The sequence below is a fragment of the Solea solea genome, chromosome 16 (assembly GCF_958295425.1).
Source record: "Solea solea chromosome 16, fSolSol10.1, whole genome shotgun sequence".
NCBI classification, from domain to species: Eukaryota; Metazoa; Chordata; class Actinopteri; order Pleuronectiformes; family Soleidae; genus Solea; species Solea solea.
In genome coordinates this window covers 22,093,252-22,119,089 of record NC_081149.1, presented here as the reverse complement: position 1 = coordinate 22,119,089, position 25,838 = coordinate 22,093,252, and the positions used below count along the sequence as shown (strand labels likewise).

Sequence of the window (25,838 nt, the reverse complement as noted above, 5' to 3'; positions counted from 1 at the left end):
TATACTGTATATATAAAAAAATATAAATATACTATCTATCTCTGTTACCACCATAGATACCAAAGAAAACAAAACAAATTCATTCACTTTATTTTTATTTTCACAAAGTATGCAGACATTAACATCTTTATATTGACAAAAATCATCTTTAAACAACGTAACATTTTCTTGTCTTTATTTTCCGTTCTGACACAACTGAATAGAACAGCTTTTCACTGAGAATGAGATAATCTGTAGATGGAGTGGCGCACACATAAGAACACAACAACTATTTACATTAAGAGCGTGGACGAGGCCTGGAGCAGCAGGAAGCTCTACTTGACTCTGTAGAGCACTTTCCTCTGCATGCGGTGCTGAAGCTCGCCCCGCCTCAGCATCAGGTGCAGGACTTTGTAGATCGCGTGCTCTGGATATTTCTGTACAAGGGAGAATGTAGAGGTTACTCACCGAACCTCAACATGGCATCGTTTAAAGAACATACACGTCAAACCCTCACAATGGCTCTAAACACAGTAGTATATATACACCAGGCCTGTATGTGGCGCTGTAATCTCGCCTCAGAAATACACCATGAAGATGTACTGTACCAACTCAAAATAAAAGACAACAGCTAGGACAAAGATTGTAAATACAAGAGCAATAGAGAGATGGTTCACTGTTTTCCCAAAGTTCAGGATTGGGTGTTTTCCAAAAATAGAGTTTTTAGGCTCAACAAAACAAATTCAACTAAACTCATTAACATGCATACGGACCCTTAGACCATTGTTGATATCAAGGTGCTTTTAATCCTGCCCTTACTATACTCAGCTAGTGCCATCATCAACAATATCTGGACCGCTTAAAGCAGCGCTTGCTCATTCACACCTGTGTGCTTCACTCACACACTGACCTGTTTGGTGAAGTCTTGGACGATGCTGTGCTCCGACACCTGGGAGCCGATGGCAAAGCGTCTCTTCAGCTGCTTCTCGACGCGCGAGACCATTTCCTGGTCCTCCTGAGAAGTGAAGCCCTCCACGCCTGGATGGACAACATACGGATGCAGAGACGTTAGAGAAATTGGTTGGTTCAGTTTGCAGCACGACTACCACAACCTGGAATGTTTATTCATGACTATGAGCCATTTCCACTCTTAATCCTTTCATATGTAGTTGATTAGAAACGGCTCTAAATCAAGTAAATCATCCTCATCGTGTCCTTGGGTCATAAGAAGAGCAGAAGATTCTGGATCTTATGGTCTATAGTTCAAGTATAAAGACTCTGCCCCTCACATGTTCAATCTAAACTCAGTTAAGACACAAACACTGCAGACACCCACCTGAAAGGCTGCCAGAGAGCGCAGCGTCCAGAGTGGAAACCTGGAAGAGTCTGAGGGCCTCGTCCACCTCCTCCTCTCCGGCCACAGCCTGCAGCTTCATCTTAGCCAGAGATTCTGCGATACGCACCACAGCCTCCAGCTGCCTAAATAAACCACACAACCCAACACAGCGTTATACTCAAGAGTACATACTTTACATACAGAGGGCAAGGTAAAAATACAAGTATATAACTACTAGGGATGTGCATTTCAAGCAAAAACCCTACTCAATATTCAGTCAAGGAAAAAAAAATCAGATTACAGAGCGACTAGAACCTGCCTTTAAATACACATTCCTTGCTCTACATTGTGTATTTTACAGACTGACACACATCTAAGCTGTGACTCCGGTCAAGTTAATCCATTAAAAGGAAAAACACTAGCTAGTAATAAGTGGAGGTTATTTTTTGCGGACGTTCATTAATAAACAAATATACTTTTATATTAATCAAAAAGAAAGAAAGAAATCACATAAAAATTGACTTGGCTACATTGAACTCAGACTGGTGTAGGCAACCTGCACATGATCCATAATTCCTAAGACACCAGCAAGAAAAAAACCAGGGCTAAATCCAGACCTGAGCATTTTTGGACTGAAGATGAGACAGAACTCATGCTCTGTCGGATTAAATGATAATGTACCTTGAATGTATGATAGAAGGCTGGTGCCAACTATCTGTATGCTTAAGTTGCTTTGGTCTGTGATGTAATAGTTGAAGCAGAAAACACCAAAACTATCCATCTTCTACCACTTTATCCTCCACATGAGGGTTGCAGGGGCACTGTCTTAATCTCAGCTGAGACACACACACGGACAGATCGCCAGTCCATCACAGCGCCACACACACACACGGACAATTTAAAGTGTCCAATTTGCATAAACCCCAAATCTGCATGTTTTTGGACTGTGGGAGGAAACCGGAGAACTCGGAGAAAATGAAACACGCCTAAGACAGACCGTAGTTCAGTTAAATGGCATAGACTTAGTGCATCTGTATACTGTAAAAAATGTAATGTGTGCAGTGCTGACAGTGGCTTATGATACTTATTTTGATCTAGACCTAGATCTCAATGTACCCTTGATGAGTGGTGTTAAAAGCCCGTGTATAAAAGTACCTGACAGTGATGGGGATGGAGGGCCTTTTGTTTGACTCCCTCTCATGCTCCCTCGCTCCGCTCCTCATCACCACGTATCTGTTTTTCAGCTTCTCAGCAGCTGCCGCAGACAGACGAGGGCCACATTTACTGTGGACAAACATTCAGGACAAATGACATCACTGAATTCATTGACAGCAAAGGTTTTTATGAAGAGAAAAAAAGTGCACTCACGCTCTGGAGTAGGCAATGTATTTCTTATAGGTCGCCAGCGTGACCTCGCCCTCGACGCCCTCCGTCTGCGTCTGAGCGCTCAGGTGAACGTTCATCACGTGACGAGCCAGCGTCTGCAAACGCACGAATAATGAAACGTCACAGAGGGTAAAGTCTTCGTACGTCTCACAGTTTGGACTCTCCCGCCCTCCTCACCATGTCTCTCTGCTCGTCATGGTGGTCTTTGATGATGAAGATCATGTCGAAACGGGACAAGATGGTGGGCATGAAGTCAATGTTGTCCTCGCCCTTTGTGTCGTCCCAGCGTCCGTACACCGAGTTGGCGGCGGCCAGAACCGAGCAGCGGGAGTTCAGGGTGGTGGTGATGCCCGCCTGGGAAGAGTCAAGACGTTGGTTTAGAAGTTTCTCAGCAGGAAGAGGACATTGTGGTTTTATTTCTTTTAACTTCTACGTGGGGTTCTACCTTGGCGATAGAGATGGTCTGCTGCTCCATGGCCTCGTGGATGGCCACTCTGTCGTCCTCTCTCATCTGAAGTACAAAAGCAGGTTCGTCTTAAGTCGTGCAGCACAAATTATTAAAAAAAAATAAGCTCAAAGCGGTTCTCACCTTGTCAAACTCATCAATGCACACGACTCCGCCGTCAGCCAGCACCATGGCTCCTCCCTCCATGATGAATCCACGTGTGGTGGGGTCCCGCAGCACCGAGGCCGTCAGACCCGCCGCACTGCTGCCCTTACCCGAGGTATAAACCTACGAACGTGCACAAGTCAGACTCTGATCAGCGTGGGAACTTTAACGCTGGTGTAGAACAGTGAGATCCGGTGCGGGGACGTCACCACGAGTACAGGGAAAAGCGTGAATACCCCGATAGGCGAGCATCTCTCCACGAACTTCAGCAGCTGAGACTTGGCCGTACCGGGATCTCCCAGCATCAGGAGGTTGATGTCTCCTCTGCGGGTGAGGCCGTCCGGCAGCCTGAAGGACAGAGAACAGACAGAGGTGTTACCTTACAGAAGACTCGAATAAATAAATGCTACGTTCTCATTCAGGACCACGGAGACACAACGTAGCCTTAGTTTTATTTTTCATCTCAACGTGCAGTCGTCTTACCTTTTCCTCGACCCGCCGAACAACAGGCAGGTGATGGCCTTTTTCAGATCATCGCTGCCGAAGATGGAGGGAGCAACGGAGCGCGCCAGAGAGTCGTAGACGTCAGGAGACGCAGCCAGTGCTCTCAGCTCCTCCTCCTCCTGAGGAGTAACGGATCCGGTCGCACCACGACCTGCAGACGGAGAAACAAGAACACGTTAACATCTGCCTGGAAATTCAGAACAGGAATAGTGTACTACTAGCGGCACCAGGATTTTGATTGTGGGTGGGCCTCCAGAAAACTGGAGTTAAAGCCTAACTTCAATTTATTTTATTAAAGCTTAATTTATCTCTTCTGAACTTGATTATATCTTTGGACTTGCCTTGCTGGTGTGAGGGGGTGGTAACTCGACTCGTAACGTTACTTAAAACAGAAGGAGTTTCCTCCTCCTCCGAGTGTTTCTTTGTGAATTTAAATGAAAACAAGCTGCTTTGCTATGTTTATGTTGACGTTCCATATTAGCTAATAGTTACTGTCTGTGTCTCTCTCATTCTGGCTCAAAATGGGTGGGCCGTCTGGCATGTACGATACAGATAATGAATGCTCACCTGCTCCTTCCGTGTCCACCTGGATGCCAACCACTCGCAGGTAGGACGCACGAATGCCCACTCCAGAGCTCTTCTCTCTGCCTTTGGCCTTTACAGCAGCCATTTTCTTGATGGAGTAAATGCCCACGATGGTGACTCGGTTACCAGGCACCACAAGGTCACACAGATACCTGAGGACAAAGAAGACGGAGACAATGGTGTGAACTATCCTGCCGCCGTCGCTCTTTATAGAGGTGTTGGCTGAGAGCGCGCTCCTCACCGGTCACAGTAGAGCTGCAGGTGACGGGGCATCTCTCCATGAGGCACAGCGTCCGGAGATTCCTGCAGGCGCAGAGTCTGGAAGTCGACGCAAACGCACCGGTCGGGAATGATGAAGTATGGGTCGATGGGACACTTGACTCTGCCGGCACCCTCACTGAGAGGAAAAAAAACAAAAAAGTTTGTAGGAGGTTATTCCTGCCCCGGGGAAGCCGTGTTCAGATCTCGTTGAATCAAACTCACGTGTTGCACTTGCGCGGCAGAGCGTAACCCTGCAGGCCCGGGGGCAGGGGGATGTTGTTGATGACGTTGCGGCAGCCGCGACACTGCAGACACACCTTGGTGGCCTTAGCCTTCACGCCCGTGGCGGAGATGATGATGCCGTGCACCTTCACCAGACGAGACACCTGCTCCGACTGAACGGGGGGAGAAGCCACAAAACAAAATGAAGCCAACGTGTTGGTGATGAAGAGGAGACGACAACACCAAGAGGAGTAGACTTGTTACGTACCTTCAGGTTACGAATAGACGCGTGATGGGCGTCGCTCTTCAGCATGACCTGGACGTCCTGCACCGTCTCCTCCCCTGCAGGCCGAGGACGAGTCACCTCATCTGCCACGTCCTTTGCAGCTTCCTCCAGCTGTAAATGAGACCAGATTATAGTTAGAGGGGAGCAAAGACGTAAAGGATGTTAATACAGTTTTGTGTTTCTGACAAACTGACTGACCAGAGGCAGATTCTCAGTGGGAAGCTTGTACAGACAATCCGACAGATCCTCGTCAAAGCTGGCGAGGTCCTCCATCTCCACCTCCACCCAGTACTCTCCCAGAGTGTAGTGTCTCTTCAGCTCATCTCTGATTAAGAACAACGTATCACAGTCTGCTTAATGAAAACGATTCATGGAAAACTATTTAAAAGAGAGTAGAAAATGACAGCACGACTCAGGTTCACAAAGGCTGATGATGAAAATGAGATGTTGAAGATGGTGACTTTCAAAAATACTGTATAACGTATGAATATTTGTGTCAGTGCAAAATAATTAGATATACATCAAATAAAGGAGGTCAGTATCTAATGATCATCCTAGATTTTCCCACAATGCAATTTAACTGCAAAAATACTGAGTTATTTGTGTAGAAAACAGCTCCAGGTCCACATCTAGTAAACATTAATAATGAATAGATTTCACTTTACAACTAGAAATAGTTTAACAGCTGCTTGCTCTCCTGAGTCTCACCCTCTGACAGTTTGTAAAGCATCAGTTTTATATCCATGTGTTCACTCACACACACACACACACACACACAGTTAGGAAATTGCAAGAACTTCCATCCATTTTACAGCCTAATCCAAAACGTAATCCCTAACCTGAACATAACCAGTTTAAACCAAAACCTAAATAAACGTGACCACAATTTAAATGTAACTAACCAACTTGAACCAGTATCAGAAATGAGGTTCTGCCTCATCAGGACCAGGCTTTGGCCTCCATGAGGACTACAGGTTGTGACGTGGTGAGTCTGTCTCCCAGAGACGGTTCTATAAAAGACCTCTATAGTAAACAATCTCACACACACACACACACACACACCTGTATTTGAAAGTGAAGCCGGTGCGGTCTGTTCCCACTCGGAACTGGCGCAGGAACTCACGGAACCGCTTCTTGATCTGGATCCGCTTCTGTCCGCCTTCGTCCGCGCCGTGTCCCTCTCCTCCTCCTCCTCCTCCGAAACTGTCACTAAAGTAAACTCCCGGGTCGTCGAAGCCAGACATACTGAAGCAGGTCGGTTCTCAACACGACAACGGTCCGAAAGAAAAGACGAGTCTGAGATTAAAACGCTTCGGACAAAGAGTGACAGACACAGAAGAACCGGACACGATGCTGCTGCTGCCCTGAGAGTTCGTTCCGCGGCAAAAACTGAACAACTTCCCGTCTGTTTCCCGCGAACCGCATCTCGTTACGCCCCTGCTGCGTCCTCTGATTGGCTGAAGATGGACTGCACCACTTGCTGTTGGTGGAAGCGGCTCAACGGAGGCGTGGTCTCAACGAGAAGGCGTGACCTGTGAGTTCTGATGGCGCGAAAAAGAAGACAAGAGGAGAAGAGTGGGAGGAGTTTCAGCAACACTGTGGCACAAAGACCACATGAGCGGTGTAAAACAGAAGCAATGAACACGTGCTATACTTGACTTTTTGTGTTTTAAAAGTTAATTTATTGTCAGCTTTTAGTTATTTTACATACTTTAACATAATTAGTGTTTCTTTTTACAAATGCAAGTCCAAATGTGACACAACAAAATAATCCACACAGAATAATCATCTGATTTGGGTTTTTTGGGTGTTATTTTATTATTTTTGCAAAATCTAGGAACACACAATTGTTCGATTCAGTAGTTTAACTCCTGGACACAAGATGGAGCCTACAGCACAATAAATACTAACATCAAATGCCAGATCATAAACAGGGGTGCTTCCAGAGACTTTGCGGGACCACAGGCAAACAGGGGCCTGGGGCCCTACAATGAAACAAACTGATACAAACTAGTGGTATTGAGCTTTATTGAGGGTTTGTAACTATGGTGCTATTGCAGTCTCCTGTATATGACCTTTATTACACAAACGAAGAGGGTTATCTTGACAAGAAACAGGAGGACAAACCGGTATTAAGAGTAACATTATTAGAGTTTCACTGCAGGTTAAAGAGAGCCAGAGTTGTGTTATTGTTTAAGTGTCAGTCACACTAAATACTTGTGACACTGTACTAACCTGAAGAAGCTGTTTCTCCCATATTTTCAAGATGAATTCAGTTTTTGATTGACAAATAATTATACCGTATGGTCATTATAGCATTGCTAAAACAACAAACCTTGCTGGAGCAACTATAGCTCAGTGGTAGAGTCTTTCAAATTGAAGGCTGTGGGTTTGATTCCCAGTTCCTCTAATCTACAGAAGTTTTGTACAGAACTGTAAACATATAAATCTTTCAATATCACGTCTGTGTTATTTTGTACATTATCAAACATCCAAATGAACAAAGAATAACCAGACATTTTGTCTTAAACCAGAATCTTACAGGGAGGAACAAAGTTGTCTCTTTCTGAGATCATATTTTGTGTTACAGCAAAAATTCATTTTAAACAACCCAACAAAAACAATCGTGCTTAGGACCATTAACTTTCACTGGTTTTAAAAGATGCATTCAATGTTTACTATCATAAATGTTGAGCTGTACATTTAGTCACATGATAAAATGTATTATATTCCCATATATTAATTGTGTAACCAGAATAAAACATGACCTTAATAAACTCATGTTACCAGATACGAGAACCTGGTACAAATGTTTCACAACTCATAAAATGAGTTCTTTTAAAAACACACCTACATGTGTCAGCAAAAAGGCTTTATTCATTTCTGTTGACCTACAAATGTAACCAATATATCAAGATTGTCCATCGATTGTAAGTAACAGGCAGCAGGATCGGCAACAAGACAACAAGACGGCTCAGGAGACGACTCCGTGCTTCCTTCCGGTCTGAATGAAAGCCTCCACGCAGCGGTCGATGTCTGCATCTGAATGCGCTGCCGAGATTTGAACGCGGATCCTCGCTTTGCCCTTTGGTACGACCGGGTAAGAGAATCCAATCACGTAAATTCCTGAGGAGGGAAAAGATGTGTTAATGGATCTGTGCTTCAGTCAAGATGCAAGACTCAGATGCAAGGCTTTTAAAATCCCCTTAAATACACTAGTCTGACTGAAACTGTACAAAAATCATGTTACTACAGCATGTATACCTTCAGAAACACCAGGTACACAAGAATGACAACAGAATTGGCTAAATTCAAGCTCTGTCAGCTTAGAGAATGGAATATTTTTAAAGTCGATAGATAGCAAGAAGAGTCGGAATGACCAGAAAATGACTAAGACCTGGTTCTAAGGCCGTGTCAAGCTGATGTGAGGGTGTGTTCCCACTGGCTGTGTTTCTGCCGCGTGTCACTCGCCTGTCTTCCACACTACCAGTATGTTTATGAGGTGATTTTTGTTAAATAAGAGTTTCCTCTAGTTGTAGCCTTCATTTCCTCCACATACAGCGACTGAAACTGTTTTTAACAACACAATATTGAAGTTTTTCATGTATTCAGATTCAGCCTAGACACTAAAAGGACTGTAAAAGGGGCGGATTTATGCAACAATGGTGCTACAGCGTCGATATCATTGACATTCTCTGTCCAGTTCTGCTGAGAAGCACACACTTTACGCGTGAAATGAAAACACAGCAGTGACACACGCAGTGGGGATCAAGCCTAATTCTAACAAGCTGAAAGGGTGAAGCAGAGTTACAGCCGTAGCTCAAAGCTCCTGTGCATCTCCCGAGTGCAGAGTTTATATCGCTCACCCAGCTTCAGCATGTCGTCGGCCATCACAGAGGCCAGCCGTGCGTCGCCGAGCATCACAGGACAGATGGGGTGGGCTGAGCCTCCGATGGTGAAGCCAGCCTGAGTCATCTGGTCCCTGAACCTGGAGGAGAGGACAAATATTACAGTCACGTTCATACAACAGAGATTAGTATACGCTGTACACACAGAACAGCAGAAATCTAGCTATACAACATTATTTAGCCCTGATGAAGTGTGCCAAAATGTAAAAAATATGGACAAAACCTTATTTGTTTAATGAAAGTTTGAGTTAAGATAAAGTGAACTGTTTTACTAAGGACAGATTAGTAGGTATATACAGTAACTATATGCTGTAACGTCTGTGATAAAGGTTTTCTTCTTGTTAGTTTCATCTGCCCAAGATTTGTCATCATTAAAAAGGTAAAAGGATGGACTTTATGAGAACAATAAAAACCAACAACTGTTACCCTTGTGAGATTGGGGAGATCGTGGTTTCTTATCTTTTAAGCGATGCCATATCTGCCTGCACATTTTTCATGAAAACATTCCATTCGAGGCGTAAATTGTAAATTCTACTTAAGTAACAAGTCTAGATGTGTTTTTTTTTTTTTTAAGTGCTCTGTTCAGAAAGCAGTGCATGGTTGCATAATATAGCCTGAGGGTTGTATGTAGGCATTACTGAGCGGGGTTTTGAAACCAGATGACAGAAACAGCATTTAACGTCTGTGCATATTTACTACAACAGTCCTGCAGACACGGATTAAAAGCTCATTTGATTAGTTTTCAGCTGAGATTTGCTCCAGTTCCTCCTGTAACCATTGAGGAATGAGCAGAAACAAATACGAATAGGAATACGTTTATATAGTTTCTCCTCTGGGCCCTATAGTTCCAATAAAAGAGAACAAGAAAAGCACCAGGCCTCCGTAGAACAAACGCACCTCATGGTTTTATCCGTCATGCTCTGTGCGATATCGTTGGAGGCGAGCAGCATCTCCACAGCGCGGGTGGCACAGGCCACCACAGGAGGGGGGAGGGAGTTGGAGAACAGATACGGACGCGAACGCTGCCTCAGCAGGTCAATGAGAGGCTTTGGGCCGACTGTGTAGCCGCCTGAACAAAATACAACACAATACAGAGAAAGAGTTAGCCTCAGTCATCATTACAGCCTGGGAATATTGATGAGAGAGAGTCCAGCAACCTACAAAACGATATGATTTTAAGGCAGAGTGCTGGGCTTTTATTATACTGTATGAACACAAACACGACTCTAAATGAATGAAAATGCTGCTTTGTGTTGTGTAAAAGGCAAAGAACAGTGACGTACTTAAATCAGACACTGTTGAAAACATACCTGCTGCTCCACCCAGTGCTTTCCCCAGGGTGGAGTTTATTATGTGGACTCTGTCCATCACTCCCAGCAGCTCATCTGTTCCTCTGGAAATCACACATAGTGCAACGATTATTCCTCAGCCACACGGTAAACCCAAAAAATCTTCACTTTTGTTAGAGTTGTTGTACAAACGTCTCAGTTTTCAGTGACAGAAATCTCGCTTTACATGTGAATAAAAAGCCAAAACACATGTCGAACGACCGGCGGATCACAGTGATGCGGACGCATCTGTCTGTTGTGGTGAAAAGGGAGCTAAGCCGAAAGGTGAAGCTCTCAGTTTACCGTTCGATCTACGTAACAACCCTCAGCTATGGACTTTGGGTAATGACCAAAAGAATGAGATCATGAATACAAAAGTAAGTAAGTGATCGAGATGTCTCGTCCTCTCTTTCAGGCTCTGCCGTGTTGAACATCTTTACAGCAGTCGACGACAAACAGTCTGTATCTAACTCACCTGCCCCGCGCTCCCAGGAAACCGGTGGCGTGGCACTCGTCTATAAACACCATGGCTCCGTACTGATCAGCCAGGTCACAGATTCCCTGTAAGGGAGCCACGTCTCCATCCATGGAGAAGGCTCCATCTGTCACCACCAGACGCATACGGGACGACTAAAGAGGACAGGACGCGGCGATCAGTGAAGCAAACACTGGTGTCATTACAGTCTCATCAATACTGTGCCTGACCTTTACCTGACCCTGTCACATCAGCACCATAAAACAGAGTCTGACCTACAAAATAATGAGGATGTGTCTCAAATGTTTAACATCAGATTCACTGTCGCTTGCTCTTAGTTTTCCTCCAGACAAACACTGTTTGCTAAGCCTCGTCTCCCATAGAAACTGTGGCCACATAAAGCTGTTTTTCCAGAAAGTCTTTTTTAACAGTTTTCCCTACAGCACACAGACAAATCCACATCCACACACCTGCGCCTCCTTGAGCTTGGTCTCCAGGTCGCCGAGGTCCATGTGTTTGTAGCGCAGCCTCTTTGCTCGACACAGACGGATGCCGTCGATGATGGAGGCGTGGTTCAGCTCGTCGGACAGCACCGCGTCATCTGGGCCCAACAGAACCTGGCGTAAGAAAACAGACTGATTCTTCGCCCGAGCACCACAGGGGTGAAGTCTTTCTGATGTCTGTAAAAGCACGACGTGTACTGTACCTCAAACAGCCCGGCGTTGGCGTCAAAACAGCTGGCGTACAGGATGCAGTCTTCCCTCTCGTGGAACTCTGCGAGCTTCTGCTCCAAGTGTTTGTGAAGATCCTGTAAATGACAGAGCATTTTCAATGAATGCAGCTGTTATGGGGCTAATCATGGTCTTGCATGAGTGATGTCTAAAAAGGGTTGGGTACCATTTAACTTTGAATGGGGAGAAAGTAAGTTCAAGCTACTTAGTTTGAGCAAACAGCTGAGATGTGGAATGATGAGATGTTTTATGATGTTCCCACTTTAAGAGATGTTCACGGTGCACATTACATTAGGTTTACATTAGGTGTATTAGCAAACGTTTACACAGCACATGTCTGTAGTCAGGTAAAATGAGTCATGGTCATGCTGGGAAGTATTGTAGCTTATTCATTTCACACTGGATTTGGTTTGTCCGCTCCTGGACCAGAGCTACACTTTAACTCAGTTTTAGAAGCATTCATGATTCTCTGTGGAGAAGATCACTTAAGGTCAAGAAAAGTAGCTCTGATTGATTGAACCTGTCAGTAGCATCATAAAGTACAAAGTTCACTGCCCAGCGTTGTGTTTGAAAGCGTTGGCCAAACATACCTGTGTCCCACAGATGAACCTGACAGAGCTCAATCCAGCACCGTGTGTCTTGAGAGCATCGATCCCTGCCTGCACCACCTCGGGATGACTGGACAGCCCGAGATAGTTGTTGGCACAGAAGTTCAAGATGTCTGAAGAGACATAAAAAGCAGAGAAAGAGAGGGAGGGGGAGAGTGACAGCAAAGCCAGTCAGTCAGTGTCTTTTCACACATCAGTGGTCATGACCTGAAGTCAGCAGGTCATCCCTAAATCCCTGGCAAAGGTTCATTCAGCTGTTGTTGGGACAAAAACAAACAAACACTTCAGCTGCTTCTCCAACTGCAGTCATGGACAATAAAACTATTTACTCTCTCTATGAAAGTGACATTTATAGAAATTCAATGAATTGGTAGTTTATGTTTCCCAGAAGCCAGACTGATTCAACAAAGTGAAGCAGGAAGCGAACTAACTGCTGTGAGTTCAACATGAAGATGAAACACTTAGACGCAGCAGAAGCAGCAGAAGCAGCAGCAGCAGCAACTACAGTGACGTTTCTATTTTTGTGGTGCGTTTAAAGACACAGCAGCGTCTCTGCATTGACTACATTCACTGTGTGTCCACTCACCGCCACGACTGCCGTCCACGTTGATATGAGGTCCCTGCTTTGACGTGATGATCCTCTCCGCCTTCCACGTCCCCGCGGCTCGGATAGACTCCAGTTCGTTCTCCAGCACCGCTTTGGCTTCAGACACAGCGGTGGCATAACTCCGCTTCCAGGCAGAGGCCCACAAGGCCCCGCGGACTGGTGTAACTAAACTCCTGGCAGCTTTTCCAAGAGACATGACGGTAAAAACGCTGTGAACGTGTGTGTGTGTGTGAGTGACAGAGAGAGATGTGTAGAACTTGCTCGAGGGTAGCTATGTAAAAAGACCCGCCCCTATCTCATCTCTGATTGGCTCATCGTGATGTTGTCCCCCAACTTTAACCAATCGTCACCTTATTGAATCAAAGGCAGGAAAGGGGCGGGTCTTCCTGCGTCACGTTTGCGTGTAGGAGGCGTAAGTGTGGCCAGCCAATCATTTAACAGATAATCAACAACCATAGTTAATATATTTTGGTTTCCTTAGTCCTTTCAGTGTATTGTCTTATTCAATGTTTAAGATGAATGTATCTTAATATAACCTCTAAGTAAATTTGACATCCTTTTTCTTACCAAAATAAAAGCACCTAATCTTGTGTCTCCTTAGAAGTGTTCTAAGTGTTCTAAGTGTTCCTTTTACAAAGATCACATATAGTAATGGCAGTTAATGTTATGTCAGGTGGAATAGAAACTGGAACCTTCCTCTCGGTTTAATTGGATTAACAGAACAAGCTACATGTGTGTGGATAAATATGCCATAAATAATAATTTTTTGAAGTGAAAAGTGAAATAGGTCCCTTATATGAGCACTCATCTATTGCAACAAAAAATGATTTGTGGATAATGATAAAAAAAAGTGATTTCAGTAAGAAATGTGATGAAACATCTAATTATCTGCTTTATGAACATCAATTCCTGTGTTGATGACTAAAATGTCACACAGTCAAATAAAATAAAAACCTGAACATTAATGCATCACCCTGTATTTTAATAAAGGAATTTCTCATCAAAAGCGAAATTCTTAGTCAAACTGATTTAACTATTTACTGATTAATTCAATATTATTTGCCACACTCTGATTTATAATACCTTATGTTTATCTAATTTCAACATAGTAGAACTTCATTGTTGTTGCAATGTCGCATTTCCTCTGACTCTCCGTTACTCAACATGACTTTTATGGTTTTATGGTACTTTACTCTCTTCGTAAGAACAAAAGCAGCCGCGTCGAGATGTCAGATGTTCATCTGTGCTGACTTATGTCTGCAAGATTAATAACTTATGGTTTAATTGTGCTCATCTCCAACTCTTTTATCACATTCTCACTTTAAAGCAGATCACAAACAGCCTATTTTGTTTGAAGTTATCATCAGCTTTAGCTTCCGATTCTCTCACAACAGTGTTTATTTTGTTAAACTGTGCATGACTCCCTCAATATTAATAAATAAAGGTTGTAAAAATTCAGATCCAGATGCCTTTGATGTTAGAATAAGAACAGACAATCTTCCAGGGAACAGATTTAGTTTAATACATGACAGTAGTCTTAGTCTGTCACAGTTTCCTGTTATACTTCCTGTAAAACACATTTTCAAGGGAAAGTTAAGGAATGTTTAAAAAGAAAAATCACCAATGATGTAAAGATGAAGTTATTTAAATCTCAGCTCCTAATACGCACGTTTGCTTTGACAGGGACGTTTCCTGTAATCATCATCTTTTTCAACTATATTATATATATATATATATATATATATATATATACTGTATATACAGTATGACAGCAATATAATACATCGTCTATGTTACAAAATGTTCGTGGAGCAGTATCCTCTCGTTTGACAGCAGGAATTTAACGTTATAAAAAGTGCAAACGTTTGCATTCTACACATGGGACAAACCCTCACAACAACGTCAAGTAAAAACCTCCCACTTCTTCACATCAGTTAAGAAACATATTTGAGCCACAGTAAATAGCAATATACACACATATGAAGTTCTTAAATACTGGTTGCAATTCCCCTTATCATCAAATGTGCCATTCAACCGTTCAGCGAAAGAAGAAAAAAAGAAAACACCATTTGTGTGATGGTGCAGGAGCCCTGCCGTGGGTTTGGTTAGTGTGACAGCAGGTTGTTTGTTTGTTTTTTTTTACTGTGAGTGCAGTTTAGGACGTGGAGTGGTGGGCGTCGTCTAAAGACGCCCTCAGCGACGGCAGACGCTCCGCTGCTTTTGCTCTTTCTGCCAAGAACTTGTCGAACTCTGCGGAGGAAGACGAGCGAGGAGGATGAAGTGAGATAACAACGTAATCGTTGGAAAAATGAAAATCACTGAATGGAATTCTGACGTGCAAAGATTCAAACACCAGTAGGACTTTTTACAAGTTTTCTTTAGTGTCAATTAAAGGGGGAAAATCACTTTAAGACTTATGATTCTGTGCATTATGTTTGTGGAATCGTATCGTAGTATTACTAATAAACAACTAATGTCTTTTTAATTAAAAGATTTATCAAGTTTTATTCTCTTACTCATTAAGTACACTCTCTCTTCTCTCTCTCTATATATGTGTATATATATATATTACAATAAAAACACATTTCTGTGTTGAATAGGTGTGAAAGTATAGTGTTGTGTATGTGGCAGTAGATGCCCAGTACTAACGCCTCTAGCTCCATCTGCTGGTCAAATTTGAAAGATACTAAAAGCAGATAGACGAAGTGACTGATACACAAAAAAGAATTTATATCTCTTTATAAAGGGAAGTAAAAAAGCTCACCTTCACTGGTCACACCATCAGAGTCCTCAAAGTCATCATACTGCATCACAAACAACAGTTATGACAGTTTATAGTTCAGTTATTTATTAAAACTCTCACTATTCACCAAATATGGAGTGACCTGATTGTTACCATTTCAGTTATTTAAACAGACGTCATGTATTTCACTTACTGGCTCATTTTATATATGAAAAATGTAACATAAACAACATATTGTGGGCTTTGTGTCAACTCCACTGGTTTTATGTTGAATGATTTTCTGACTGCGAGATATGCTGATCAATATGTTACAATACAGCGCTCTCACAGTTGATCATGTAGGGCTGCAACTAACTGATTAATCAGTTTATTGATGAGTCGTTTGGTCCATAAAATGTCGACCTGTGTCGTCCAAACCTCGTAATGGCGACATTCTCAAATGTCTTGTTTTGTCCACAAACCAAAATGATTCAGTTTGAATGATTCCTACATAAGAAATAAGAGAAAATATCCACTTCTAGCTTCTTTTAAGTAAAACAAGAAAGAGATTTACAAGCTTCACCCCATTGGCAGATTATTCGTCTTAATACAAGGACATTTAAATCAATTTAAGACTATTTGGTGGTTTTTTCAGTGTGTGAAAAACTGAAATATTTACCTCATCATCCAACTCTAGCCATTTCTCAATGTCATCCATTACATTGGACTGGCTGATAGGAATCTGAAAGAGGAAGCAGTGCATCAGGACGGTCAGTGCAGTAATATATATGTTAACTACTGATGCATTTAAAAATAATGAAGATGCAACAAAGCAACCAAACCAAAAATAATGGCAACCACATGTTGGGAAGCAGAGCAGTGAGCACTGAATGAGGAGGACGACAGGTATGACAATAATGCAGCACATCAGGAGCGTCCAAACCAAACCCTGTCATGCTCTGTGCTGGGCGTAGGCACAGAATGAAATCAAAAAGGCCTTTTTCGTCTTCACCACATACAAAAACATGCAAACCAATGTAGATTAATCTCAATTAGTGAGCCACCAAAGCCCCCAAACAAAAACAGATCCAAACAAAAGCAGTCCAAACCACAGCGAAAGTAAATTACAACCGTCCGACCAAACACACTGACAGAGGGAGATGGGAGAGGTGAACGTCTGCAAAGACCAGGAGACACACACACACACACACACACACACACACACACACACACACGCACACCCACCATTCCCCTCTTAACCATCCAATCTAACTTTGGCGAGGAGCTGCGGGTGGAGGTCGGGCTGTCGTCCTTCATTCACAGAGCGAGGGTTTATTTAAGGAGGAAACACAGTAACAGACACGTTTAATAAACCGTGAAACTTTGATATTTGAGACTCTCTGACAGCAGCGAGACTTTCTCTGCGTAACCGTGGACGTCTAAGTTTGTTTTCTGCTGGTTTTGACGTTGGTGAATGATGTGAGAGGAAGAATAGATAGTTCAATTAAAACATATGACTATTGTCACATATGCATTTTTAAATAGTGTACTTACATTAGCCAAAACATTTAGAATCCATAGAAACCTGTATTTATATATAAAGGTAACAAACTGTTTAATTTTGGCTGCCTTTTAAAGTATCTTGAGATGATGTAGGTTGGATTTGATTTACCACATCTACGAGTGGGAAACGATAATGGAGGCTTCACAGAACTCTAGCGTGCCAGAACAGGTAACAGCAATTAATCCCACATAATCTCCTACGATTTAGCACATACACTATATGGACTAAAGTGTCACAGTTTCAGCCGGGACTGTAATGACATATTCACATATATGTGAATTAGAGCATTTATGAGGTCAGGCACTGGCTCTCAATCTCTGTTCCATTTCATCCCAAAAGGTGCTGGATGGGGTTCCACAGGGCTCTGTGTGCGGGTCAGTCAAGCTCTTCCACAGCAAACTCATCAAACCACATCTTTATAGTCCTTTATAGTCATGTTGGAATAGAAAAGGTGCCTTTCTCAAACTGTTGTTATCCAAAGTGTTAAGATTGTCCTTCATTGGAGATCAGGGTCCGAGTCCTAAGTCTGATTAAAACACCTGAATTCATAAGTTTGCTCAAATACTTTTGTTCATACAGTTTCACAAATTTGGACAAACCTCTTTTGGAACATCAAAGTGAAGAAGGAAATATTTTTGTATAATGAGTTAACAAGTGTGTTGTGTGTTATTTTAAAGTGTGTATTTGTCACTAAAGCGTGACGTTGTGTGTTCTGCCACCACTCCCTGGACAACAATGACATAACCGTGCGCTTCAGTTTGACACTTTTTTGGAAATGCTCATGTTCTCTCACGCCTGCGTGTCCCGAGTGTGTCGCACCGCAGGCGTGAGAAATGACATCATGAGAAACAGACTGAACACAACGGCGTGACTGACTGCTCACCGCTCCAATGGTGTGTAGTCTGTTGTCCGGAGCTTGAGCTTGGCCGTCCACCGCTGTGTCACTTTTCTCACTGAAACAACAGATTTGTGCATCGTTTAAAAAAACAAACTTTAAAACAATGGTGCAATATAGTCTCAATTCAATTGCTTATTTGCAGGCTGCAAACTCGGATTATGTTCTGGTTTGGTTTCATTCAAGATGTCAGTCGAAGTTTTTGTTTGTCTTTGTTATATGGAGCAAAGAAACAAAGACAATATTCACATTTAAGAAGCTGAAACAATCAGAAAAAAGCTTCAGACCGATTAATCGATTATCAAAATAGTGGACGATTCATTTAGCTATCGATTATTAAATCGAGTAATTGTTCCAGCTCTACTGTAAACTGAAAATATATATACTTGTTTTGACTCTGCTCTTGTTTGTCTTCATGCACTCTCGCTCACATGACATGGCATTTATCCCATCCAAAATGTTATTTTTATTTCAGATTAGTTGTCATATTGTCATAACAGTATAGTTTGTCTATGGTTTCTCTGCACCTTGGTGACTGTTGAGTTGAGGCGATTATTCTCTGTGATAGAGTCTCGTCCGATTCACTCGTACCTGCAAGAGAATAATTAGAATCATTACACACTCTACATGTGCAGTATGTGCAGTATGTGCATTATGTACAGTATGTGCAGTATGTACATTGTGTGTACTCACTGAGTTTCGCTAACTGACTGGACAAACTGTCGCTCGTTGCCGATGCCACTCCTGACTCGGTGGTTAACTCGAGGTCTGCCAGGTTGACGTACGTGTGGCTCTAAGAAACAAAGAGCAAGCACACAGAGACGCTTACAACACAGCAGTGAATGATGCCATTAAAACTGTGAATTCCGACAACAACTATTACCTTCTCTGTCTCATCTTGGCCATTTGTTAAGTGCCTCTCAAACCTGTGGTAGCGAGTGAAGGTGCTGTTCATCTCATCGTTGGTCTCCAGTAACTCTTCGATCAGCTTCTCCTCGCTGAGTCTGGGGACGACCTTTATGATCCTGTCCTGCATTTCCTTACACACTGTGTATAACTGCTAATGACACAATCACACAAATAATGTGTGGGTGGGGGTTGAAGGGACAGATGCAACGCAGAGATGTATATAGTGCTAGATCAGGTAAGGGCGACACACGGTTTGTCAGCATGAATGTACGCAGAACATCGCAGAACATCGCAGAACATCGCAGAACCCTGTGTTGTTTTGCTTTGCTTTCTTTCTGTTTTACCTCCAGCAGCTCCATGTCTGCCTGTTTCACCGTGACTGGATCCAGCTGACTCATCATGTCCGACATCATGGTCAGGTTACTGCGCACCACTCCCAGCTCCGTCTTCAGCATCTGAACCTGGAACGTCAATGGTTTTCACTGAACAAACGCAGCCGTACAGTAATAACTCCAAGGTAAATATTGACTTCTTAAGTGTTTGTGTAACAGGCCAGAATCAATTGTGGACAACAAAAGGGGATTTAGACCCGAGTTCATGTGAAACAGCATTGCAGTGGCTAGAAATACAGTGAAAATGAGACACTGAAATTAGGGATGTCCCGATTTTTAGGCCCCTGATCCGATCTTTTTACTAAATAACAATGAAACTCTGATATGACTCAACTTAGATTTATTCATGAGTGTGTGAGTGAACAAAGGATTTCACCTGTGGCTTCTTCAAGTGTTCACAGCTGAGCTAAATAAGTAATTGCACCGTCAACATCATCTTTAACAACAATCCACCCAACAATATACAGTATATACATATACATATACACATATATATGTATATATATATATATATATATATATATATATATATATATATATATATACACTGTATATATACATATATATATATATATATATATATATATATATACGACTTGTGTGCGTTTGTGCGCTCTCTTTCAGTGTCCACCAGTGTTTTCTGTGTGTGTGTGTGTGTTGTATTTCTCTGTGTAAAGATTTACTAACATGTTTAAAACATAAAGATGCCATTTTTTGTGTACTTCCCAGGAGAGAAACTGTGATTAAAGTTTAAAGAAATGAAATTAAATAGACTTTTTGTGTTGATTCTAACATTCTTTGCATGATTTTATAGAAATAAATATCAGTTATAAGCTTCAGGTTTATTTTTTACGGATTCATTGCATTAATTAGTTACTTTTCCAATCGATTGACAGCCCTAATATTTACATATGTATCAAACATAGAAACGGCAAAATCATCATCAGGCTACAAAAATGATTCACTCATCCACTCGTGAATAAATCTAAATAATGTAAAATCAGAGTGCTAAGGATCACCTTCTTTCTTCTGATCTTTTTAATATTGAGTATCTGTCGATACTGAGTCCAAATCCGATACTTGTTATCGTGTTTGCCTCGATAACAGAGCTGCACAGTCCATCTATTAAAAAAACAACAACAAATAAACAACAATATTCCTGACTGAAATTTAGGGAGAAATGAACGGACTTGTGCTTTGAGGCTGCAGACACTGCTGGAAAAGATAAAGGGAGGGAATGGAGGGCAGGATTGTAGCTAAACCAGTAGTGTTTATCAAACAGTAAAGTAGTGTTGTCGTTGTAAACACGCGTTACAGCGACATTCACCTGCTTGTGTGTGTTTGTGTGTGTGTGTGTGCACCAGACAGAGAGAACAGAGTGCACCCAAGCAGATTGGAATGAGGCATGGTATTAAAATTGGACATGTGAAAAGCTCTGCAGCTGGAGTAAAAAGATCAGAAAGAGGTGATCGGGGCAATTGCCAATCTCCAATCAGCTAAACAATGCCAGAACAGCTCCAATCTGATAGTTGTAATCTGACAGAGATTGTGATCAGGACATCCCAATTTAAAATATCCCAATAAAAGGCAGCAGGGCACCATCACCTGGCAGGGAGTGAAGGCATTTGTTCCCTCTAGGATCTTTCTGAGTTCTGACGTCTGGGGTGAGATAAGTGGAAGTTTGGAAGAAAGGAGCGCAGAAGGCAGAGTAGTGACAGCAGGCCCGTTCTTAGGCAACGTCTGGGAGGCAGAAGCAAAGGAATGAGCCACAAGAGAAACAAGCAATAGGTGAGCACCCACAGTGGCTATGAGCAGTAAGAAAGACAAGTTCACCCAGTTGTGTTTGCACCTGTTTGGGGGCTTGCACAGATAAATAACCGTCCAGTTCCGTCATGGGGAACTCGAGCCCTTTCCTTCGCAGGTCTTCATACACCGACACCACGCCCGTGAGGTCGGGCGAGCTACGGAATGCGTCGGCCCACGCCTTTAAAACCAGAAAACCACAAATTACCACACACAGCTGAACAAAGTCGTTTGTGAGTAGGTTTGTTCTGCACAACAATAGCCCACGTCTCGCTTACCTGTATGATACCGAGCACGCGGTCATGCAGGATTAGCGGAGGGTTGTTCCTGGGGATGATCGCCCGCAGCAGGACCCCTTCTACAAAATCCCGGGACGTCACCAGAATGTGAAACCTGTAGCCACAGTTCTTCACACAGGTCTCCAGAACCTGACACCAGAAGAAAACAACGGATCAAACCATATTCTGACGTCTGATTATACCAGAGCATGAGGGTGTCTGTAAACAAAACAAAACTCACACTAAGGACCAGCATGACCTCCTTGAAGTTCGTATTGCTCACTATCCTCTTCTTTATGGCTCTGACGGCATCTTTGGGTCTGTAATCAAAGCAGTTTCACTGGTCAGAGAGGTGTGACCTCTTAGAGGATGAGCCTGTTCCAGATTCAGACAGATAAAAACGCACACACACACAAACACACAGGTGCATACACACCCTTCCTCTGAACTGTTGATAATGTCACAGATTTCCATGTTCATGGCCCAGTCCTCTGACGGAAGGCTGGAGCTGCTCGCAGACTCTACCACAAATGAAAAGAAGGAGAAACATGAACAATGTTTCTTCTGCTTACACATAATAAACAAAATACTTTTACTTGATACTACAGTACACTGTATTTCCTGAAGAATGAAAAACAAGTAAGATACAATCAATAATGGTAATTAATTCAAATTAAATTTGAGGTATTCCACAGGGTTCAATCCTAGGTTCATTTTCCATGATACAAGTAACTTTTCCTCTGTCCACACAGGAACAGAGGTTAGTAACTGACCTCAAAGGGAACTTGGCTTGTAAATGGAGGGTTGCCAGTTCGAGTCCCCACCACGTCAAAGGGCTGGGGTATCCCAGAGCAAGTTCCCCAACCCAACCTAATTCTATGACGGTTTTATAGTATAGTTTTGATACAAACAAGAACTGATTTTGGTCATTATTGGCTATTAGCTTTCTTACGGGCCACATGGCGGAACTCACGGCTGTTCTCACCGGGTTCTCCGCTTTTCTCCCACAAGTCCAAAAACATGCAGAAGTTAATTTGACACGTCTTGTTTGACAGTGGGAGTGGGTGGTTGTTTATTTCTGTGTGTTTACCCTATGGTGGACTGGCAACCAACTGGGCTTGGCTCCAGCTCCCCCTGTGGCCCTCGTGTGGAGGACAGAGCAGTAGACAATAAATGAATGAATGAATGAATGAATGAATTAATGGCTTTCTTAGCAGGGGGAGCTGGATCTAATCCCAGCTGACCTACGGCGAAAGACGGGGTCACACCCTGGACACGTCGTCATTCCATCGCAAAGCCAACTCACAGAGACAAACATCCACTCACTCTCACATTCACAGCCATGGTCCACTTTACATAATCTGCATGTACAGAAAGAACCAGGATTCCAACTGGTGAACTTCTTGCTGTGAGGTGACAATGCTAGCCCGTGCCCCACCGTGTTGCCCATGTTAAATATTAAGATACATAAATAGATTTTAATGATAAAAAGGACCGTTAATACAATGAATGACGGTACTGTTATGACTAAATAGGCCTATTTAACTGGCTAAATGTCTATCAGTCATTGAAGACCCATCATTAGGCTGCAGCAGCCAGATATACTGTATATGAGATGTGGGTCAGCTGGATGTGGGCCACTTTTGTCCCCGCCCATTTATTAGCAGGTTAAACAGACACGTGATGAACCAATAACAGCAGCGCCTGCGACTCCAAGTCCCGCCCCTGTCACGTCATTGTACCGAGGACGCGTCAGTCAAACAATAAGCCGCTGCCCTTCTGTCAGCCGTAATACAATTGACTTGAATTCACGATTTGAAACGTGTTGCATTTAAAAACGTATAATAACACACGGTTTATAAACATGTTATATAACAGACTGGTATCATTGAATGCACACGTGTGTGTATGTGTGTGTGGGTGTAACGTCTACACAGCCACAGACGACTGAGCCTTTTAGTCGCTACATTGTCGCTCACCAATGCGCTGTCCCACCGGCGTGTTGAACGGATTCCCCCATAAAAAATCCATGGTGATAGACGGTGAAGGCCCAGCTATGCACCAATCTCAGTCCCCGGGCCAAACAGAGCCGAACCGAGCCGAGCCGTGCGACAACAAACCCCGCTGTCTCCTGCTGCTGCTTGCTGCTGCTGCTCCTCCTGCTGCTGCTGCTGCTGCTCTCAGTACAAAGTGGCACCCGAGTGAAACTGCGTCATTCTTTAAAGTGAAAGCTGCCCGCAGTCATCATGTGGACGTGTGTGCAGTCAAACCAAGCACCGGATCACTGCGCCCCCTACTGGCTGTGTTTGTTCATGTCTGCATCCTGAAATCCAGTGGCGTCCACAGACATTTGGAAGAGCAGGGGTGGACATTGAAAAGGCACCTACTGCACACTGGTGGGGCAGGTGCCCCTATTATATCATTTCAAACACCTGTGTATACCTATACAAGGTCATTGTTTACAGTCCTATCACTGAGATGGACATTTTCTATACAGCACTGAATATCATGTCCTCTAAGGACACTCTTTGGGTGTTTCTTATAGGACACTGCATTACGTCTCTCCACCAGAAAGACACTCTTTTAAAACAATAAAAAAATTTTAATGTATATATTGCTTTAGAGGACACATATGGCAGCCAGGAGGACACGTCCTCATGTTTTTACCACTCTAGAGGATTCCTGTAATGTGCACCCTCCCCCCCTATGTACACCACTGCTGAGATCTATAATGCTAGTGGATATATTTGCTCCACTAGGGTTAATAGGGGAATATTCCAATTTTAAAGCACAACATCAACTCTATCTGAGTTTTTCATTTTTTCCTCACCATACCGATGTGTCCCATGTTACACAAATAACTGGTGTTTATTCCCACTGATGAAAAATCCAGGTCAGGTAATAATCCAGCATAGAAAAACAGTTGAAACAGCAGGCGGTTAATTAGAGACCATGTTGCCCAGGGTGAATTCATGCTGCTTTGCTTAAGGTAAACAACATGCTGACAAAGTTTTCACATGTCAAAGATGAAACACATTATATATGTGTATATATATATATATATATGTATGTATATGTATACATATATATATGTATATGTATAAAGTTTGAGAACCACTGCAGGAAAATGAATGTTCACTCCCCTCTAGTGGCCACAATGAAGAACTGCTAATATTACTTATATGTGACTCATTTGGATGATTGTTTCAAATAATAACAGTAATAACTGTTTCAATAAAGAGCAGTGTGTGTGTGTGTGTGTGTGTGTGGCACAATTACAAACAAATACATAAAAGAGACACAGGATCATCATCTGTTCTTACTCCATAACTCTTTACCTCACACTTTTACTTTTTTATGCACATTCTCAGCCATGTGTGAAGGTTGTACCTTCATGTTTTAAGAAAAGGGATTTCTTTCCCCCTCAACCTCTCACACTCGAGCAACTTCCTTATACTGCACCCATCAACCGACGCCACGCTAAGACTATTTGATTCATAGCCATCTCAGAGATTGCTCTCCTCCACTTCATCCCTTCTTTGCTGTCTCCTTCTCTTCCTCCCTTCACTTCACACAAGCCTCTCATCATTCTGCCCTGTTTCCCCCTCACGGCTCCCAGCTGCTGACATCTACCCACACTGTGATCTTTCATTTACTTTCCTTTCGGGTAAATGTCACAGACAATTTCCTGTGGGAACAAAATGTAAACTGCTTTTGAGGACGGAGCGGCACATGAATTTATGCTGAGAAGAAACAGTGAGTGATAGAGAGGGGGGGAAAAAAACAAGAGAAAACACAGTTTAATTGGTGCCTGATATCACTTCTGCCAATGTTGCATACTGTACAAGAACAAGCTGCTTTCTCACTAGCAGCCAATTAGAGTGTGGGCTGGCGGTTACTTGTCCATATTCACAATGTGTAGCTTTCCTGATTAGTCTTCTTTAGGCTGTAAATGAAAGACAGAGGAGAGCGCGGTTTGCCTGCGTGCAGGGCTGTTTATCTGCAGCCAGCTGTGACGGCCCTTATCAACCGCCATATGAATAGAAGCACAGAACCGACCACACATTACTGCAGAGAGAACAAGCCATTAACACGACGTATACGTTTAAATCTGCATGTAAGGAATTTCTATTCCTTTGTGGGCTTAACATGAGCATCATTTCTAAGAAAACCAAAATAAGGAACCAAGAGCCATTTAAAAGACAGTTGTTACCCACTCCTATTTTTTTACATTAGTGATCTTGTGTTTAATTCCTGTGTGTGTGTGTGTGTGTGCACCTGAGCTAAGTTGTGTGGAACTCACACCATCTGGTTTCCTCCTCACCACAGTGAGCAATATCACCCTCGACCATCACTCTCTCTCACATACATACACTATCTCATCTCATCCTGTTGCCATGGCAGTGGCACACGTGATGACGTAAGGGAACCTCTCATTGGACATCGTAT

General features: G+C 42.9%; 3 protein-coding genes across 6 annotated transcripts; all 3 read right to left on the bottom strand.

Annotated features, from left to right (window-relative positions):
* Nucleotides 1-75: 75 nt before the first annotated feature.
* mcm5 (minichromosome maintenance complex component 5) lies at nt 76-6,575 on the bottom strand. Its single transcript, XM_058654723.1, has 16 exons — nt 6,232-6,575; nt 5,368-5,494; nt 5,152-5,280; nt 4,884-5,056; nt 4,642-4,797; nt 4,383-4,552; nt 3,795-3,966; nt 3,548-3,659; nt 3,291-3,434; nt 3,147-3,212; nt 2,879-3,055; nt 2,684-2,796; nt 2,471-2,599; nt 1,316-1,458; nt 890-1,017; nt 76-416 (listed from the first exon to the last, which is right to left on the bottom strand). Exons 1-16 carry the CDS (start codon nt 6,411-6,413, stop codon nt 315-317), a joined length of 2,223 nt encoding a protein of 740 aa, XP_058510706.1. The 5' UTR covers nt 6,414-6,575; the 3' UTR covers nt 76-314.
* Nucleotides 6,576-8,026: 1,451 nt separating this feature from the next.
* On the bottom strand, nt 8,027-13,099 carry gcat (glycine C-acetyltransferase). The gene is made up of 9 exons (XM_058652530.1): nt 12,806-13,099; nt 12,202-12,332; nt 11,587-11,688; nt 11,351-11,497; nt 10,881-11,035; nt 10,388-10,470; nt 9,975-10,146; nt 9,036-9,157; nt 8,027-8,295 (listed from the first exon to the last, which is right to left on the bottom strand). The coding sequence occupies exons 1-9, from the start codon at nt 13,020-13,022 to the stop codon at nt 8,144-8,146; spliced, it is 1,281 nt and encodes a 426-aa protein (XP_058508513.1). The 5' UTR covers nt 13,023-13,099; the 3' UTR covers nt 8,027-8,143.
* A 1,225-nt stretch (nt 13,100-14,324) lies between these two features.
* Nucleotides 14,325-23,656, bottom strand: tom1 (target of myb1 membrane trafficking protein). 4 transcript variants are annotated; one of them, XM_058654595.1, is made up of 15 exons: nt 23,369-23,656; nt 21,826-21,910; nt 21,631-21,709; nt 21,390-21,539; nt 21,158-21,292; nt 20,914-21,048; nt 19,261-19,377; nt 18,891-19,064; nt 18,701-18,800; nt 18,535-18,598; nt 17,996-18,065; nt 16,794-16,859; nt 16,228-16,290; nt 15,591-15,630; nt 14,325-15,076 (listed from the first exon to the last, which is right to left on the bottom strand). In XM_058654595.1, the coding sequence occupies exons 1-15, from the start codon at nt 23,418-23,420 to the stop codon at nt 14,982-14,984; spliced, it is 1,425 nt and encodes a 474-aa protein (XP_058510578.1). In that variant the 5' UTR covers nt 23,421-23,656; the 3' UTR covers nt 14,325-14,981. The 4 variants fall into 4 exon arrangements, with proteins under 4 accessions (XP_058510578.1, XP_058510577.1, XP_058510579.1 ...); XM_058654594.1 differs by having other exon boundaries at nt 18,891-19,067; nt 23,369-23,654; XM_058654596.1 differs by lacking the exon at nt 16,794-16,859 and having other exon boundaries at nt 18,891-19,067; nt 23,369-23,654.
* Nucleotides 23,657-25,838: the final 2,182 nt, after the last annotated feature.